The sequence below is a fragment of the Manis javanica genome, chromosome 17 (assembly GCF_040802235.1).
Source record: "Manis javanica isolate MJ-LG chromosome 17, MJ_LKY, whole genome shotgun sequence".
Classification (NCBI taxonomy): Eukaryota; Metazoa; Chordata; class Mammalia; order Pholidota; family Manidae; genus Manis; species Manis javanica.
The window spans coordinates 6,585,257-6,604,628 of record NC_133172.1 but is presented as its reverse complement, the minus strand read 5'-3'; the positions used below and the strand labels follow the sequence as shown (position 1 = coordinate 6,604,628).

Genomic DNA, 19,372 nt, shown 5'->3' with positions numbered 1-19,372 from the left:
GAATGAGGATGCAACCACTAAGGGTTTTTAGACCTAGTCCCCATCATGTTGTGGATAGAAATGAACCCATGTTAACCTTCAGTCTGCTAGCTTTGAATCTATAAATCAACTGGGGAGCAGTAACATCTTTATAATAATATCTTATAAACATAAATATGGTATAACTCTCCATTTATTAAGGTTTTTAACATCTCAATGTTTTAAAGTTTTCTGTAGAGATCATGACATCTCTTTAGATTCCTAGAGTTATGCTACTTAGAATTGGTACCTTCAAAATTTTTTCATTTTCTGTTTATGCCTGGCATACCAAAAGTGACTTTTTTATGTGCACCTTTTATTTAGCTTTCTTGCTAACCTCACTGATTTTTAATAATTTACAGATTCTATTGAGTTCTCTGTGGTTCTCTCTGTGGACAATTATGTCATCCAGGAATCATGATAGTTCTCCTCCTTCCCTATCCTTACACTCTTTATTTTCTTCCCTTATTGCAACCATGTTAAAAAATAGGGGTTACCTTTGGGATAGGAGGAAAGGGTAGTGATTGGGAGGGAGCATGAGAGGAATTTCAGGGGGTGTTGGGAAGGTGCAGTTTCTAAATTTTGGTTGTAGTTACATGAACATATCCATTTCATGATAATTCATTGAGGAGTTCGCTTTTATCTTGTGAACTTTTCTATTTCTATTCAGATTAAAAGCTTAAAATGAACATTACTGTGATGGTTTAATAGATGTGCATAAATTGACATTCTCTTCAAAAGATGTCTGCAAATTCTTTGACATGCCCTTTGAGTATGAATTGGACTTAATGACTCAACTTAATCATATAAAAAGGGGAAATGAGAGTGTGCAACTTCAGAGGCTAGGTCATCAGAAGCACTCCAGCTTCCTGCTTCTTTTCTCGTAGACTGCTTGCTCTGGGGGAAGCTAGCTCCCCTGAGAAGCTGAGACCGCCAACCGAGAGCCATGTGAGGGCGCCATTTGGAAGCACTACCTCTGGCCCCAGTCAAACCTTCAGATGACTGAAGCCCCAGCTGACATCCTGACAGCGGCCTCGTGAGGACCTTGAGCCAGAACCATCCGGCTAAGCCACTCCAGATTCCTGAGCATATAAAAATGAGTGATGTAATATACACTTATTGTTTTAAGCAGCTAAGTTTGTCTGTGTATGTAATTTTTTAAACAGCAGTGGATACTTATCTGGTAAAAATCCCCCTAAAAATCATTGGCTTGACCAGCTCAAACTGTACCACAGAACCTCACCTCCACCCACTACCTCCTTCTCTAAGAACTGTACCATCATCAGCAGTTTTCTGGACACCAAGATACCCCACTGGCTGAGGACTGAGTCACAGTGAGCAGAGGCTGGTACATGTGTGTGTGCAATTTACTTGCCTTCTTTTGGTGCCAAAAAGGAGACAGAATTCATGCCAGCACGAGGGGCTGTTTATTGCTTGGGGGTTGGGCCCCCATGTTTTGGGGGAGTTCCCCCACCACTACCTTCCCCCATTGTTCCTGTGGACCCCTCAAGTGGCAGGTTGCTGAGTTGATCATGGAGGGAGCACATCTTCAAGTATAAATAGTCCAGAGTGGCCACCTTCTCCCTGTAATGACAGAGTGGGAAGCTGGTGCTCATGAGGCCAGATGCCATGGGGCTGGAGTGGAAGGAGGGAGTGACGCAGGCCCTTTCCCGAAGACCTCACCCTCCTCCCATGCCCTCAGCCTCCTTCCTCACTCCGGCTTCATCTTGTCCGTCAGCAGCAGGTTCTTGGCCCGCGAGGCTTCGTCTTGGGCCAGCCGAAGGGTGGAGCTCAGAGCCTCTGCCCTGACGTGTTTGGCCAAGGCCTGGCGCTCCAGCTCCTGGGGAGAGGAGTGTAGGCACGGCTGGGCTTGCTGGACTGGGCTGGGGGTGGAGGGGGAGCTGGATTGTGGAGGGCAAGAGTCAGGGTCCCATGGGGCCCACATTCCTCCCCCAGGGTATGCCATCATGCCTTGAGCCCGAGTTGACCCCAGCAGCCCACGACACTCTAGCCTTCCAGATTCCACTGTCGGTCAAACCTGTGTCTGTCTCACCATCTGTTCCCTAATTCATTGGCCTTCTATGTCGCAGAAAGCACTAAGTCAGCATCTAACACAGTGTCCCCTAATGCCCGGGAACTATCACCATCAGGCATTTGATATGTGTCTATCATGTGATCTCCTATATCCCATAATCCACGAGGCTGCACATCTCCTTACCTATTAGACCAACCTCTCTGTCACAATGACAGTCCTTAGTGCTCTAGTTCCCTAGATCCCGCTCTGCACCAAGCCCCATGTCTTAGCATGTATTAGTCCTGTAGCTCTGCCACATCAGAGGCCCATACTGTCTTCATCCACTACAACTTATATCCTATATTAGGCCAATATCCCATAATACATTAGATCTCTGTTTCAGAATGTACACAGGGCTCAAGTTCCATCAGCTACTAGGCTTGAGTCTAGTGCAGTGCCCCAGGATGAGGTGTGCTTCCATTTCCCACAATGCATTAGCTTCCTATGACTTTTATTCACTAGTCCCATCTGACCTCAAAGATCCCATAGAACGCATTGCCTCTCTTAAGGTCTATTAAAAAGTATCAGGCTTATCTTCCATGAAGCTGTAGACTAGTGTCTGTCACCTGTGTCCCAGTGTGCCAGATCCGATGTCCCATTGTGCTTTGGGCCCAAGCCATCACCCAAGGTTCCATACTCCCACTCTGATGTATTAGGGCCAAGTATTCCCCCAACACCTGTGGCCCTCAGCTCGGCCCTTCCCATCCTGCCATACACCAGCAGTATCCTTATGCCTGAGGCTCCCCTCCTCCCCTCCCCCTGCCCTGACAGAAAAGAAGAGCATGGTGGCTCATGGTCCCTGGTACCAGTATCTTCTTGTGTAGCCTCTGGCAGCTGGGGCAGGTGGGAGCCAGGCCCCTCTGCTTCACCTCATCCACTAGTGGGGTCAGTGCGCGCTCCAGTAGCTGCTGCAAGGACTCCGTGGACAACTGTGGCCCCTGGCTGGCGGGAGGGACAGTCACCAGATGAAAGAGGCCAACTACCAGTTCCATTCCTAGATGCCCTATGCCCCCCACCCAGCCTCCACCCAGGTCCCTTCCTCTGCATCCATGCAACCTTCCCACCATGCACTGGGACCAGCCTATAGTGCATACGTATCCTTTATTTTCCACAGTGCCTGGGGATTCCCACTCCCAAGGGTACCAGACCATCAGTTCATCAGAAATCATTATTTCCCACAACACAGTAGTTAAACCAGAACCCAAATTCCATTGGAAGTCGCCCCACTTCCTAATATGAACCAAGCATGGTATCCCTTAGTTCCCCCATACACCACGGTCTCACTTTCCCCACAGACACGGAGAAACCCGGCCTCCCACCGGATACCACATCCCACCCTTCCCACAATGCACTGGAAATCCAAGATGCAGGAAATGGGTGAAGTCTGTATTCCACAAGACACCAACTTCTTCTTGTGGAGAGGGAAGAAATGTGGCTCCCGAGAGGCAGCAGGACTGGCCAGTCCCACAAAATATGTCTCCCACAGTGAGCCCCCTCCCCAACCCCGGCCAGGGGCTCATCTCTAATGCTCGGTCCTCAACGTGACCCAGAATGCACCTGGAGCCAGGCCCCGCCCCTTACCTGGCACAGCGGGAACAGGAGCCTTGGAGGGGCCGATCCGTGTTCACGGAGAGGTCCGACCCTCTTCGTGAGCTCTGCAGTTGCCGTCCCACCTCCTCCAGAATTGGTTTCACTGGGCCCAACCCCTCCAGTTCGCTTCTCAGTGAAGCCACAGACACTGATGACCGCTCCACCCTGAGGCGTGAGAGTGACCAGTGCTACGAGGTCGTCCCTCCATCAGCAAATTGCTGCAAGTCTTCACCCATTATTAGCCCAACACCTCGTTATCCTTCTAGTCTGCAATACCCAGCGCTGTCCCGTCCCCTCGCTCTGATTTTCGCGCTTTAAGGGCTGAAATGCCTCTCCCTGCTTTCTAATTGGCTTTCCCTGTTCCTAGGCTCCACCCTTCGTCCTATCAAGGTATGGAATTCCACCTCGTCTCCAGTTGGCTCCACCCCTCAGTCCTTATAGGAATAGCACGCCCCTCCCTGCTCTCTAATTGGAGCTTCCTCCTGTCAGTATACGGTCTCCACCAGCAAGGTCCCGCCCACCCGCAGCCGCAAGTCGGGCTCTCGCCTTGGCCCTTACATTGTGCAGAGCTCGTCCGCTCGACCGGTTAATTCCTGCAGGCTCCGCGCCGTCTGTGCCTGCTCGCGCTGCGCCCGCTCCCACTGGCCCAGGAAGCTGTCGAGCCTGCCGCCCAGGCCGCCGAGCAGCCGCAGGGCCTCCTGCACGGCCCCCTCCTCCTGATGCCATCGGGCGGTCAGCGAGGACACCTCCCTCCTGCAGTGGCAGCGGTAAGGATCGGGTCAGGGCTAGGTTTGGGCACGTCCCCATGGGCCCCTCCCGGCCCATGGCTCCAGAGCCACCTAGTCCCCGAATTCTCCCGGCCTGTCCATTTTCTTAGAATCCTCCCTTGTCCTCCAGACCCCCACTTCTGACCTCTTAGTGTGTGTACCTCCCGTCATCCAGCCCTCCAGCCCCACATCTGCTCCTCCAGACACAGCCTCCTCCAGGCACCATCGCCCCAGAACCTTCCCTCCTACGCTCTCTTTGAGGTTCCACTCCATAGGCCCTGTCCTCTAAGATCTGCCAGGCTGCATCCCCTGTGGCCTCCCAACTCCTCGAGGCTCCACCCCTTGGGCCCACGCACCTCAGCTCCTCGAGGCCTGCAGAGACCTTCTGCAGCTCCTGCTCAGTCACGGTGGAGCCCTCCCCTGACCGAGGCCCCATTCCCCAGCCACCTGGGGCCAGGCTGCGCAGCCGCGGGGGATCGTCGGGGCTCCCTGGTGGGCCGGAGCAGCCTGGGGGCTGGGCAGCACGGCCCGGGCCATGCCAAGAGAGGCCAGCCTCCAGCCTCTCCAGCTCCTGCAGCTCAGCCTCCTGCCTCCGTGGCGTCTCATCCTGCAGCCGCTGCTGGAGGTGGCGCAGCTTCTCCTGGGCAGTGAAGGAGGGTAGGCCACTGCGTCCAGCCCCTTGCCTCCCACAATCACCTCCACTCCCAAATCCACCCATTGAATCCCTGAGATTGGAAAGTAAGTGGATGTGGGGACAGGATATTGGGAAATCCCGTTTGAAGTGTAAACAAACTGCTGCTCGCTGTTACTGGACAGGGATGCCCCATTTGAAGCCTAGCTGGAGTCCAGCTCATTTTAACCTCCCGATGCCTGCTTCCATGTCTCCATCCAGCCCTTCACCCCCATTCCAATCCTCCAAGGGGTCAAATTCCGGTTCCTCCTGTTTAGGAAGAACAACTGAAGCCTTTCCAACATTTTGTTGGGAAATGAGTGAGCCTGTGGGTAGGATAGGCATTCCCACTTGAAATCCAACACAAATGCCTCTCTCGGGGAGAATTATGTCCGTGAACACAAAGGGACAGGGAGGTGGTGGTGATGGCAGGGTGGGAAGGCCCACCTGAAGTCTACCTCAATTACTTTGTGTATCTGATCCTCTTCCCCGAATCCTGGGACTCCCCCTTACCTCCAGCAGGGCAGAGTTCTGCTTCAGGACATTGGTTTTTATTTCAGCATCTTCCACGGACCAGGTCACCTTCTGGCAGTTCTCCTGGGTCAAGGCACCAGGGCGAGGAGTCCTGCCTTCCCATTCCAGCCCCACCTCCTGACCCTTACCCTTGCTATTTCCATACAGGCCCGCCCCCTCCCCTAATACAAGATACGCCTGCTGCTTCCACAAAGTCTGCTAACTGCTCTGCCCCTTACCAGCCTGGTTGCCTTGGCTAAAGGGATGGCTTCCTCCTCAGACCACTCCAGTGGTACTTATCCACCACCTCCACCCATGCCGTTCCTCCCCAGTTTCCTCCCACCCTCTTCCCCCTTCCAGTCCCTTCTCTGCACCCCACTCTTGTCCCACTGTCGGTCACCTTGAGTTGACTACAGTAGCTTTCCAGTTCTTCTGCCTCTTGCCTCCTTCTCTCCAGATTCTCGCTCAGCACAGAATACTCACTCTGAAGCGTGGAAGGGAGGAAGGGTTAGCCAGGGCCACAGGGGTTCACCCTGTGGGAAGGAGAGGATGGGCCTGGGAAGGTCCCTTTCCCAGCAGAGCTTCAGCCTCCCCCACTGGGCTGTGGATGCCTTGAGTTGGAGGAGAGGTGTAAGAAGGGAATTTGGCTCTGGAGGAAGAGGTGGTGTTGTGGGGTGGTCCTCACACCTGTAGCGTCTGCACGTGCTGGTTAACCCGAGTGGCCTTTTCCTTCAAGCTGGTCACGGAGTCTTTGGCGCGGACCAATCCACTGTTGACCCCACTCTGGGGGAGAATGGGAGATGGGTGGGTCAGTGGGTGTGTGGAAGCAAACCCCAACTTGCAGAAATGGTCTAGAACTGGGAGGAGGCTGGGTTTACTCCTTGATTCTGCCCTGGAATGGCGGCGTGGCTTAGGCCAGTGCTGCATTACTTTGATTCTCGGTATTCCCGCTCCATCATACCAGGGAGTGGGCTCGTGTGCTGCTTGGTGGATGGGAAGAAAAGTAGGATCCGGAAGGGAGTGAGGGATGAGGGGAGTACTCAGACATGTAGGGGAAGAAGGATGGTCTCAACCAAACCCAGAGATAAATGCCTCTGGCGTCCACAGATGTAAGTAGGATAAACCTGTTAAAACACATGCTCGCGCTTTCTCTCCAGACACCGGAGAATTCTAAAGATAACCCACTTTCCAGATATAAGCACTCACTATGCGCAGGCCAAGCCTGTACGCACATTTCCTCTTTTATTCCTGAAAACCACACCTCTTGAAGTTATTTGGTCCATTTTGCAAGCAAGGCAAATGAGGCTCAGAGAGGGGACATCTCTTGTACTCCTAAGTATACAGCACACACAGTGGCCCTGCAGAATTTAAACCCAGAACCTTTGTTTTAAACCATGACACCATATAGTCTCTGATCATTGTATGTTATAGCACCATAAAATGCTTTGTGACTCGCGGCAAACAAATTGTGACTCAAGAAGAATGAATGTAGCAGGATCTATTCCGCTCTTTCCCATAGAACAGTTAGCCGGGCACATGACTGCTGAGACCATGACTACATTTCACAGACCCCCTTGCAGTTATGGGTGGTCATATGATTAAGCTCTGGCCAATGGGATGTGAGTGGAATCATGTAGGCAGTTTCCAAGTCGTACCTTTAGTAAAGGAAAGCAGGGAAAACTTCCCCCTTTCTCTCTCCCCACTAACTAGAATGCAAAGTTGACAGCTGAAGTCAGAGCAGCTGCCTTGGACCATCTGATAGAGGACACAAGATAGAAATCTGAATCCTGAACACTGTGGAACCACCATACTCAATTATAACCCTTGTGAAGACTTACATGCTAGGGATAGCATTTCCCGTCTTGTTTAAGCTATGCTATTTTGTGTCTGTTAACAACAGCCAAATCTGTGACTTAATAGCTGAGCCAACCAGTAACATGCTGTATTGGAAGAATAGACCTCCTATACCTGTTGAGGCTTTTATGTAAGAAATAAACTATCCTGCTTAAACCAGTTGTTTTGGTTTCCTTCATAGTTGCTAAACTAATACACAAAGAGAAAAGAAAGAACAACTTTCTTTTCCTCCTCCAGTGTAAGATGGAGACAAAATCACATTTCTTGCATGATTGCTCTGGAGAACAATGTGATAAGAAATAGTGTATTAAGATGACATAAATAAAATAATAGAGTCAGGAACCCCTAAATTCCACCCCTTCACAAAAACTGAAAAAACTGGCAAAAACTATAAAAGTCAAGTCTTTGAGAAGATACAATTATAAATATAAATGCATCTAACAGAGCTCATGAAACAAATCTGACAGAATTGAAGAAATTGACAATTCAACAGTAATGATTGGAGACTTCAATACCTCACTTACAATAATGTATAGAACAATTAGAAGATCATTGAGGAGACAGAAGACTTCAACAACTTTATAAACCAATCAGACCTAACAGACATCTATGGAACATGCCACGCACACAACACATTCTCAAGTGCACATGAAACATTCTACCTGTGGTTGAGGATAGACCATATATTAAGTCACAAAACAAGTATCAATAATTTAAAAGAATTATGATCCCTCAAAGTGTGTTTTCTGACTTTTGTGACCCCAGTAGAACAACATTAGAAATCAGTAACAGAAAAAAATTTGGGAAACTCACAGATATATGGAAATCAACATACTCATAAGCTACAAATGGGTAAAAAAGGAAATTACAAGAAAAATTATCAAATGGAAACATCGTATAAAACTTGTGGGCAACATATAAAACTTATGGGCTGTGGTGAAAGCAATGCTTTGAGGAAAATTTAGAGCTATAAACATCTGCATCAAAAAAGAAAAAAATTTAAAAACCAACAACCTAACATTCTACCTTAAGAAACTATAAAAAGAAGAGCAAGCTGAACCCAAAGCTAACAGAAGGAAGGAAATGATAAAGATGGAGTAAGAAAAAAATGAAACAGAATAGAAAAATAGATAAGTTCAATGAAGCCAGAAGCTAGCTTTTTGGAAAGATCAACAAAACTGATAAATCTATAGTTAGACTGATCATAAAATAAAGAAGACTCAAATTACTCAAGTTAGAATGGAAAGATGGCACATCACTACCCATTTAATGGAACGAAAAGGATTATAAGATAATATTATGAACAACTGTATGTCATCCAATTTGATTACCTAGGTGAAATGGAAAAATTCCTAGACACACACAAGCTGCCAGCTAACTCAAGAATCTTCATCTGAATAGACCCATAAATACAGAGTTTGAGATGGTAATCAAAAAGCTTCCAACAAAGAGAATTCCAGTAAAAGATAGCTTCACTGGTGAATTCTTCCAATCATTTAAAAAAGAGCTGCTACCGAGGAGTTGAACAGACAGTTCTCCAAAGAAGAAATTCAGATGGCCAACAGACACATGAAAAGATGCTCCACATCACTAGTCATCAGAGAAATGTAAATTAAAACCACAATTAGATATCACCTCACACCAGTAAGGATTGCCACCCTCCAAAAGACAAACAACAACAAATGCTGGTGAGGATGTGGAGAAAGGGGAACCCTCCTACACTGCTGGTGGGAATGTAAATTAGTTCAACCATTGTGGAAAGCAGTATGGAGGTTCCTCAAAAAGCTCAAAATAGAAATACCATTTGACCCAGGAATTCCACTTTTAGGAATTTACCCTAAGAATACAGCAGCCCAGTTTGAAAAAGACAGATGCACCCCTATGTTTATCGCAGCACTATTTACAATAGCCAAGAAATGGAAGCAACCTAAGTGTCCATCAGTAGATGAATGGATAAGGAAGACATGGTACATATACACAATGGAATATTATTCAGTCATAAGAAGAAAACAAATCCTACCATTTGCAACAACATGGATGGAGCTAGAGGGTATGATGCTCAGTGAAATAAGCCAGGCGGAGAAAGACAATTACCAAATGATTTCACTCATATGTGGAGTATAAGAACAAAGGAAAAACTGAAGGAACAAAACAGCAGCAGAAGCACAGAACCCAAGAACGGACTAACAGTTACCAAAGGGAAAGGGACTGGGGAGGATGGGTGGGAAGGGAGGGATAAGGGGGTGGGGGGAAGAAAGGGGCCATTAAGATTAGCATTTATAATGTAGGGGGAGGCATAGGGAGGGCTGTACAACACAGAGAAGACAAGTAGTGATTCTACAGCATCTTACTACGCTGATGGACAGTGACTGTAATGGGGTTTGTGGGGGGACTTGGTGAAGGGGGGAGTCTAGTAAACATAATGTTCCTCATGTAATTGTAGATTAATGATACCAAAAAAAAACTGTATAAGCCAAAAAAAAAAAAGTCTTCCCACCCCTTTCTCAGTACCCCTAGCTTGCTCCTAACTGTTCTAGCTCCTCAGCATTCTTCCAGCTGTGGTAATACAGGCCGCTGGCCCACTGCCAGGGCCCCTCAATTCCTAGACTAGGGCTGTCTAACAGAAATAGAATGGCAGTCACAAAAAAAAAAAAAAAAGAACTGCTACCAATCCATCTCAAACTTTTCTACAAAAGGAAAAGAAAAAAAAGGGGGGAAGGAACTATTCCTAACTCACTCTATGAGACCCATGTTACCCTAATACCAAAGATATCAAGAAAATAAAACAACAGACCAATATACCTTCGGAATACACCAGAAAACCCTCAACAAAATCTAGCAAACCAGATCCAGCAGCATAGAAAAAGAATTTTACAACTTGACCAAGGAGGATTTATTCTAGGAATGCAAGGTTGGTTCAACATATGAAAATTAATTCATTATATACCATATTCATAGAATAAAAGGGAAAACACATGATCATGTCACTAGAGAAAAAGTGACAAGATCCAACATCCTTTCATGGTGAAGACAACAAAGTAGAAATAGAAGGGAACTTCCTAGCCCTGATGGAAGGTATCTACAAAAATAATCCACAAAATACCTTGATTTGAAACATTTCCATAAATTCTTTGACACTCCTTTAAAATGGGGAGCGTGTACCTCCCTCACTGGAGTGTGCGCTGGATTTAGTGACTCTTTACTAGTAAATAGAATAAGGCAAAAATGATGGCGCGTGACTATAAAGACTAGTTCCTAAAAGGAACTGTGGCTTCCTGCTTTCTCTCTTGCTCTGGGGAATAATAGCCCCGTCATAAGGAGCCATTTATGGAGAGGTCCATGTGGCAAGGAAATGACTCCAACCAAGAGGCAGGCGACTGTGCCATCTTGGAAGTGCAAGCTCTGGCCCCAGTCAAGCCTTGGGACTGTAGCCCGTCAGAAATCTTGACTGCAGCCTCATGACAGACCCGAAGCCAGAAACACCCAGCTAAGCCACTCCAGGTCTGTTGTTTTAAAGTTTTGGGATAATTTTTTCACAGCAATTGCTAACCAATATACAAAGTGATACTTTTAAACTAAAGACCCAGAGGGTCTTGGGTTTCCCAAAGGTAGGTGTTCTGGGAAACGAAGGAAGCAGAGTATGGGGTTAACTCAGTTCTTCCACTTACTAGCTGTGTGACCTCAGGGAGGGAACTTCACCTCTCTGTGCCTCTGTTTCCCTACCTGCAAAATGGAGATGGGACTGTGAGCTACTTTCACAGGGCTGCTGTTGGGAGGAACATGGGTTGGTCTAGAAAGGCCCTTGGTCAATACTTCTTTGAAGTAGGGTGGCTTTTGTCCCTGGAGGGTGAGTCTTAGCTCCACTGAGAGCAGATAAAGGAGGTGGTGAAGGCAGACCCTGGCTTGGCTGAGAAGTGAATGACGTGATGGTGAGGTGGGAGACCTGAGGGCTAATCCCTCCTGGGCCACCGCACTCTGTGCGACTCGCCATGCAAATCCCCACTCCAAGCCTGCTGCAGTTTCCCTTCTCATGAAATGTTAATGATCACACCGGCTCAGATGGCAGTGAGGAAGGGTCAACGAGGTGATACCATCAGTAGGGCAAGCATAGTAATTAGCATCAGCATGGCTAAAAGTAATGGCAGCAGGACAGGACCTGCTAGGAAGGGGCTTATTACCAAGACCTCACAGCAGCCTCAGGGAGCTCTGCAGACAGCAGGACAAGTCCCAGGCAGGGATGAGAAGACCTGCCCTGCCCATCTTCAGTGAGTCAACTGACCTTCCCAAAAAGCAGTACCATCTTCTCAGCTGCATCCTTAGACTCATGAAGATGTCAGAGCTTCAGACAGGAGCCAGAGCTGCCGGCTGCTCCCTCTCCTGCTCTCTCTCCATCCAGTCTGGGACTGGTCGCTCTCTCAGGCAGGTCCCCATGTCCCCTACTGCTGGGCCCTCTCCCTCTAGTTCCCTGTCCCGCCTCTCTCTCCGGTATCTGCCCCTTCCCTTTCTGGGTCCCTGTCCCCTCCTGTATCCCTAGTGTCTGTCTCTGTGCCCCAGATCTCAGAGTCTCTGCCCTTCTACTCTCTAGGTCTCTGTCCTCTTCCCCAGGTCTCTGTGCCCCCCCTATCTAGGTCTCTGTCCCCTCTTCTCTGGGTCACTTTCCTCCACAATATCCGGGTCTCTGATCGGCTGTTGTTTCTCTGTCTTCCTCTGTGTTTTAACTCTCCCTTGTCTGAGCCTCCCCGTTTCTTCCTCTCCGTCTTTCTCTCTGAACTCTGCCTCCCCTTTGGATCATTTTCCTCTTCTGTCTCTGAGCATCACCCCGACACTGGGCCCGTCCCCCTCTCTCTGGGCCCCTGTCCCACCCCCACCAGGCTTCCAGCCCCTCCTCTCTGCCTGTCTCCCACTCTCTTTCCCGATGCAGCCCAGGCGCCGAGGGCCGGGACTCGCTCTTGCTGTCCACCTTCTCACTGCTCCTGCACGTACCCCGAGGTGTGGGCTGTCATCACTTTTTCCGTTTCACAGAGAAGGAACCTGAAGCCCCGCGGAGGCAGATGCTCCCCTGCAGCCCCACACCAAGCTCATGGCTGCCTCTGGCTTTGATCGCAGCTGCCCAGAGCTCTTTCCCAAGCGTCACCATCCGCTGAGAGACGTGACTTAGAAATAGCTCTGGTAGGAGGCAGCCCTCTGCAGGTGCTGCCTGAGTAATGCTCAAAGAGAGAGGGACCTATCCTGCGGGGGTGGGGGAGATCTCTCCGGAGCCTTCCATCCCCCCAAGATTCCCTGCCTTTGTTCCCTTCTCTCCATCTGGTCCTCCTACCCCGGACCCTTACCCAGCCTCCTCCCCAGTCTCCCTGCCTCCAGGCTCTGCCCTCCCAAAGTCTCCCATCTGGTCCCAGAGGAGTCTATTCTAGGGAGAGAAAGGACTTCGCTTTAGCATCACACCCTCCGGGCTGCTAGTCTTGGCCAAGCTTCACACAAGCTCTCTGCCTTGCAGAGATAACCCCCAACCCCTCACTACCCTTCAGTTATTTTTGTTTTCACCTTTGCACGGGTGATTATACTGGTTCCCTTACAAAACTTCTAAGAAAGGAAAATGAGATCCCCACCATAGGGACGTGGTGCCATGCCTAGCACACGGTAGGTGCTCAGTAAATGAGAAGGAATGGAGTCAAAACACCTGAGTTGCTCCTCTACTCTGCCCCTAAACCCTCAGTGTCTCCCCATTCTCAAGATAACAAGCACATTTCTCAGCCTGTGTGGCCTATGCTCTCCCCAATCCAGACTCATCTCACACTTCAAACTCCAGCCACAATGACCAACTTGTAGTTACACCCCTTTCCTGGACTCTTCAACCCCTGTCCTTTTGCACATGCTGTTCCAGCTAGCAGGAGCACCCTTCCCTGACTTCTGCCTGGTGAATACCTTCCTTATCTTCAAGAGCTGACTTGTATGTTCTGACTGGGCCAAGGCCTCCCTTTTCAGGGCTCCCACAGTGACTGTACTGCTCCCCTCGGTGCAGGGTGTCCCCCACCCCTGACTCCTAAACCTAGCTCACTGTTTACAAGCTGTGTGACCTTGGGTATGCTACTTAACCTTTCAGGCCTCAATATCTTCATCTGTGAAGTGGGAATAAATAATAATAACAATAATAACCAACATGTATTCTTTGTTTAGAGCTGGCTACTGTGCTAAACATTTTACCTGAATGAATTGCATTTCATTGTCCTGATGACCTCATGAAACAGGCAAGTTATATCCAGAACTCTGTCTTAGATACGGCAATATTTCCTGCTCCTAGACCAGTGCCTGGCACATTGCAGGCATTCAAGAAAATTTTGTTGAAAAAATGAACACATGCCTCTCCACTTTACAGGTGAGAAAACTGAGGCTCCCGGAACATAGAAAGTGCTCAGCAAGTGCTAGTGAATCTTATTAGCATCATTACGATTATGGCTATTAGTAGAGTAATTCTCAGTGTCCACATCAGGCCCAATTCAGGGCCTGGCCCAGGGGAAGCTGGGCAGAGGGTGGAGGTTGGTAGGGGAGTTAAAGGACCAAGCTGTGGCACTCTGTACTCCAGTCAGAAATTCTCTAAATTCCTCTAGATCTTGCTCACCTCCAGTTTTGCTCAGATTGATAGGTGATTCTCCTCAAGAGAACTCCTGCTTATCCGTCAAAGCCCAGTTCCAACATTGCCTCCTCCAGGAAACTTTCCCTGATACTTACAGCCTAGTTGGAGGGCCCTTCTTTGGGATCCCCAGTGTCACCTTCATTATGGAATTTATCACCCCGGTGTGTCTCTGTCACCCCCACTACACTGATCCTCAGTGGTGGGGACTTGGCCTGACTCCTACCTGTGACCCCAGCCTTACCCAGGACATTTGGAAGTAACTGAAAGAAGTAAAGACCAACTCCCAGGCAACAGGCATCATTCACCCAGGAGGGACCCTGTTCACGGCTGGCTGTTCAGGAAGAAGGGGGCAGTTCCTCCAGGTCTCAAAGGGTGACCAGCACCTTCTCATTCCCAATCAAGATCCTTGCTCCCCATCTTCAGTATTCACCTGCCACCAGGGTGAGGACCCTCATCTTCCCCAGCCAGGGGGCCCCCTCACCAGTATTTCTATGATGTCTGGGTCATCTGGAGCCCAGGGTGGGGTGGGAGAGGGCGGGGGCACGGGCTGTGTGTACGAGCCACTGTCTTCCGCGGTTGAGTCTGTCCCCGAGGAGTCAGTGGGCTCTATGGCCGCCAGGTTGAGCAGTGACACGTTGGTGCAGGCCGATGACCGTCTGAGGTGCAGGCACCAGTGCATTGGCTCTTGGGACATCTGGGGCTCCACCCTGGGGAGGAGGAACGGGCAGGAAGGTCCAGATCAGCCCCAGAGTGTCAGGGCCCTTCCTTCCTGGTCTCCATACCTGCTATTCTCTTGGACTCCAGCCTTACTGGCCACTTCCTCCTCCATCCCCGATGTCTGTTTCTTCTTTCTCCTCCAGCCCCCTCCTCCTGACTTGATCCTCTGTCCCACCATCCCCTGCTACCTTCTCCCTCTCTCCCTCCTGAGCTCTGTTTTGCCTTTGCCATCCCCCTTGCTTGCCCTCTCTGCTCCCCACACTTCCTGCAGTGCCCACAGTGGGACTTGTGCTCTGTTGGAGGCAGCGCTGGGTGCTAGGCCCGCCCCTGCCGGGGTGCAGTAAACCCACCCATGGAATGACACGGCCTTCTTTTTCTTCACAGTCCCCTTGGCCGGGCTGGTCACCCCCCCAGAAGCCTCAGGAACCAGCTGGGAGTGGCTCTCGACCCCCGCAGGGGGGTCCCCAGCCTCGTGGATCTCTTTGGACTGCCAGATGGTCTTCACCACCACGCTTGCCATGGCGTGGGAGGGGGTCCTGCTCCCAGGGGCTCCTTCCCCTGAGACTCTCCACCTCCTCTCACCACTGACCCTCCAAGTCTCTGGTGCCACAAGCCTGCCTCATAAAGGACCCAACCACTGGGCTCCAGGAAGTGGGGGGGGCACCGGGGTAGGGAAAGGGGCTGGCTCAGCTATTCCCCCTGGGCTCTCAGGGACTCTTCTTGGGCAGGATTCTAGCTCTCCCCTGATTTCTTCCTCCCCTTCAGAAGCGCTGGATTTATTTATTCTTGTCTAGAGTTTACAATGAATGAGTGGTTCTTTGGGAAGCGGAATGAATGGGCAGTGGTTCTTGGGGAGGTGGGGTCCAATCTCCCTCTCTTTGAGACTTTGGGGTTACCCAGCCCTTGACATTCCTACTTGAATTTCCATGCAATACCCTGGACTTGGCACTTTCCTGGGTCCTGGAAGATGTAAGTGTGGACTGAGTCCCACTCCAGAGGATCTAACACTAGGGTGGGGAGGAGGCAGGCAGGCAGTAGATAGAAGCCAGCCAAGATCTCAGATGTCAGCAAGTGACGTAAAAGGAATCAAAGCGGGGTGACGGTGGTCTGGGGCTTTGTCAAAGCTCATTGATTTGTGCACTTGGGATTTGAGCCTTTTATTGTGTGTAAATTTTGCCTATTAAGAAAGAATCTAAACGAACATTGAACTATAGTTAATGAGAGGTACTTTGAAGGATTAGGGATTATATGGCTTCCTGAGTCTTACAGTTCTGGAGGCCAGAGGTCCGAGGCCAGGTGTCAGCGGTTGGTTCCTGTGAGGGAGATCGGTCCGGGCCTCTCCTTGCTTCTGGTGATCTCAGGAGTTACTCGGCTTGTAGATGGCATCTTCTCCCTGGGTCTTCACACTGCCTCTCTGTGCACATCTGTCTCTGTGTTCAGATTTCCTCCTTTTTAAGGACATAGTCATACTGGATCAGGGCCTACTCAAAAGACCTCATCTTTTTTTATTTTTATGGTTTTTATTAAAGTGTCATTAATAGACAATCTTACGTTGGTTTCAGATGAACATCACAGAGGTTCAACAGTTCCCATGATCAACTTAGATTGTGATGTGAATTATTGTACCCCTTTACCCTCCTCCCCTCCCTGGACCCCTCCCTGCCCCTCCCCCTTGGTAACCACTAGTCACTTCTGTCTATGAGTCTACTGCTGTTTTGTTTTGCTTTGTTTTTATATTCCACGAATAAGTGAAATCATATGGTATTTGCCTTTCTCTGCCTGGCTTATTTCACTCAGCATAATACCCTCTAGGTCCATCCATCCAAAGACCTCATCTAGGCAAAGACTGTCTTTCCAAATAAGGTCAAATTGACGGTCCTGGGGGTTGGGACTTCAGTGTCTTTTGGGGGACATAATTGAACCCACAACAAGGGGGAAGTGTAGTGATGTCTGCAACTTACTTTGAATGTATCAAAAACACACAAGGGATGGAGGGGTGGGAAGGCCAGATGGGTGGAGGGAGGGAAGGCCAGATGGATCAAAACGCCATAAAGCAAGTGGAATAAAATGTTAATGGCAGAATCAAGGCGAGGCCATACACAGGTGTTCACTGGACAGTTGCTTCGACTTTCTATTTAGAAATTTTCATAACAAAATGTTGAGGAAGAATATGGGTGATAGGGATGAAATGCTCTGATGAGGGCGGCTGGCTTTGAACGAATCCAGTGGCAGTGGGTAAATGAAATGGAGGGAGGTATGGATGCAACAGTAGAAGTTTTATGTTGGTAATTGTTGGGGCTGGTATATGGGGGTGACTTATACCCTCCCTTCCACTTTGGGATATATTTGAAAATATCTGTAACATTTTTTAAATAGTAGGTCATGTGTTAAGTATGACAAGGAGGGATTGCTTTAAATCCCTAAATCCAGAAGTCCTTTCCAAAGTGGGGCCACTGAACTGAGACCAGAAGGATGAGCCGTGGGGAAACGCAGGGTTGGGGTGGGTGTAAGAATGCGCTGGAAGGTCTCAATGGCTAAGCGGAGGCCAGTGTGGCTGGAGCGTTTAAGCTGGGGAAGGACACAGCTGGTTGATGTTGTAAACAGCACCCCGGGTGCATATGGAGAATGAACTGTGGGTGGCTAAAATGCAGGCAGGGAGGGTAGCAAGGAGGTCACTACAAGGTTCTAGGCAAGAGACGGTGGCCTGCGCAGGGTGAGGCAGTGATCAGAGGGAGGTGGCTGACTTCAGACGTATCCTGGCCTTGGTTTGGGTGGGGGACAGAGAGGGGAGGACCTGGGTGAATCTGCTATTAGTGGTTCAGCCCATGAGCAACTCAAGGGGCCTGGGGTGCCCTATTAATGCTCTGTCTTAATACCGAAAAGGATTTGCCCAAACCTTATCTAGACCTCCTAATGTGGACTTACTCACACCCTGGTCTGAAAACCTAACAGTTTTATGGAGAAAGTGTTTCCCTTTCTGTGTCCGAATGGACTCCTCCAGTCCTTGGAATGCCTAATGTATCTTCCCATAAAAAAGGACTTTTTAAAACTCTGGGTTCTATTAATTGTTGTTTTTAATGGGGCCACTCTATGTTCTTTAGGGGCAGATAGCACCCCCAGCCATACTAGGAATGGATTCTTCTGGTCACTAAAACAGCTGAGCAATGTCTGTACTGGAATCCAGAATGACTTTCCCAAGCCCCATTTCTGGAATCCAAAAGGAGGGACATAGTGAACCTATTAGCTGGGCTCTTTTGCCCCCGTCCCCACCTCCCCAAAGATTCAGAGTGGAACGTCCCAGGACCCAGGACACTCCCCCAAGGCTCATTCCAAGAATACTAGACATCTGAGATTTGAAAAGGGTGGTGGGGTGGGGTTTAGTTCCTCAAAGTGACGGAAATGGACTCTTCCAGTTCCCTTTGCCCCAAAATTTCTCAATAGCCCGAGAGTTGGGAGTTCCGGAGGCTTTGCCTTCCCCAAAGCCAGCAAAGCAAAGAGGATCTCCGGGTCTCTAGGGGGGCGGTGGTTGGGGCAAACAAAGCAGATTCACCCATTATTTCCTTTTAACCAATCAACTGCAATACCAGTTCCCATTTTTGCTCGGGAGGAGCTCCAAGTATGGCAGAGGAGAGACCAAATTTTGATCCGATATCTGCATAATGGTATTATGGTTGGACAAAAAAAAAAAGGCATCAAATATTGAAAAGTGGCTAAAAGCCAAAATAGAGTTTAAATTCCGGCTCTGCCACTTCCGAGTTGTGTTGAGCTTGAGCAAGTCATTCAGTCTCCCTAGACCTCAGTTTTAACATCTGCTTAATGGGATTAGACTTGAATTACTGTTTCCTCCGTTTTGGGATTCTTGGTTACCTGACAAGTTAGATTTCGACAACTTGGCCGCTAAACAAGGGATGGGTAGGGGGAAAGGAAGTGTTCCTGGAAGAAGACTCAGGGAGCCGGAGGTGGAGGGAGAAAGGGGAACAGAGAAACGCTTGCGCAGTAAACATCTCACGCTCTCCTGCCCCTCCCAACCCCTTCTCTGCAGCAGGGAATTGCAGGCGTCGCTCCACCTATCCCAGCCGGGCTGAGTGACACCCACCCCCCCTTCTCCTTACTTCGCTGTGACATCGCCCTCCTCCCGCCCCCACAAACACCCAATCGGAGGCGGGATCGGCGAGGCCTGCGGGGGCGATCTACTCTTCGATTGGCCTCAGTCAACCCAAGTCCCGTCTCCTCAAGCCCGCTCCCCCGCCTTCCTTCATGTCAATCCCTCCCCTGCCCCGAATCCAATCAGTATTGGACTCGACCGCGCGGAGCGGGCGGTCCCACTGTACGCAGCTGAACTCCGCCCATCTGTCGGGCAACGCCCCCTCTCTCCTTTTCATGAACGGAAATAGCGGGGCGCTAGACCAATCGTAGCGGCACGCCTTTGGCCATTGACCAATGACAGAGGGGAGGGCGGGTGTTCCCGAGTCTGAGCAGCAGTAGTCCGAGCCAATGGGCGGCTGAGAGCGCAGGACAGCGGAGGGGAGGGAGGGTCC

At 49.7% G+C, this 19,372-nt stretch overlaps 1 protein-coding gene and 1 long non-coding RNA gene across 8 annotated transcripts; one reads left to right on the top strand and one right to left on the bottom strand.

Moving 5' to 3' along the window:
* Nucleotides 1-1,422: 1,422 nt before the first annotated feature.
* On the bottom strand, nucleotides 1,423-16,508 carry TSKS (testis specific serine kinase substrate). 7 transcript variants are annotated; one of them, XM_017665669.3, is made up of 11 exons: nucleotides 15,185-16,508; nucleotides 14,599-14,824; nucleotides 6,320-6,415; nucleotides 6,033-6,116; nucleotides 5,633-5,716; nucleotides 4,806-5,089; nucleotides 4,241-4,435; nucleotides 3,674-3,847; nucleotides 2,899-3,034; nucleotides 1,702-1,919; nucleotides 1,423-1,602 (listed from the first exon to the last, which is right to left on the bottom strand). In XM_017665669.3, exons 1-11 carry the CDS (start codon nucleotides 15,352-15,354, stop codon nucleotides 1,446-1,448), a joined length of 1,824 nt encoding a protein of 607 aa, XP_017521158.2. In that variant the 5' UTR covers nucleotides 15,355-16,508; the 3' UTR covers nucleotides 1,423-1,445. The 7 variants fall into 7 exon arrangements, with proteins under 7 accessions (XP_017521158.2, XP_017521159.2, XP_017521161.2 ...); XM_017665670.3 differs by having other exon boundaries at nucleotides 1,702-1,901; XM_017665672.3 differs by having other exon boundaries at nucleotides 1,734-1,919; nucleotides 15,185-16,505.
* LOC140847026 (uncharacterized) lies at nucleotides 13,683-15,346 on the top strand. Its single transcript, XR_012126618.1, has 3 exons — nucleotides 13,683-13,859; nucleotides 14,353-14,558; nucleotides 15,219-15,346. It is a non-coding gene; the product is annotated as an uncharacterized lncRNA (long non-coding RNA).
* Nucleotides 16,509-19,372: the final 2,864 nt, after the last annotated feature.

Coding starts and splice junctions, on each gene's coding strand:
- TSKS (XM_017665669.3), bottom strand. CDS start 15,354: ATGGCAAGCGTGGTGGTGAAGACCATCTGGCAGTCCAAAGAGATCCAC. Junction 5,717..6,032: donor GCTACTGTAGTCAACTCAAG/GTGACCGACAGT, acceptor GCCTTGACCCAG/GAGAACTGCCAGAAGGTGAC. Junction 1,603..1,701: donor GCTGAGGGCATGGGAGGAGG/GTGAGGTCTTCG, acceptor CTGTCATTACAG/GGAGAAGGTGGCCACTCTGG.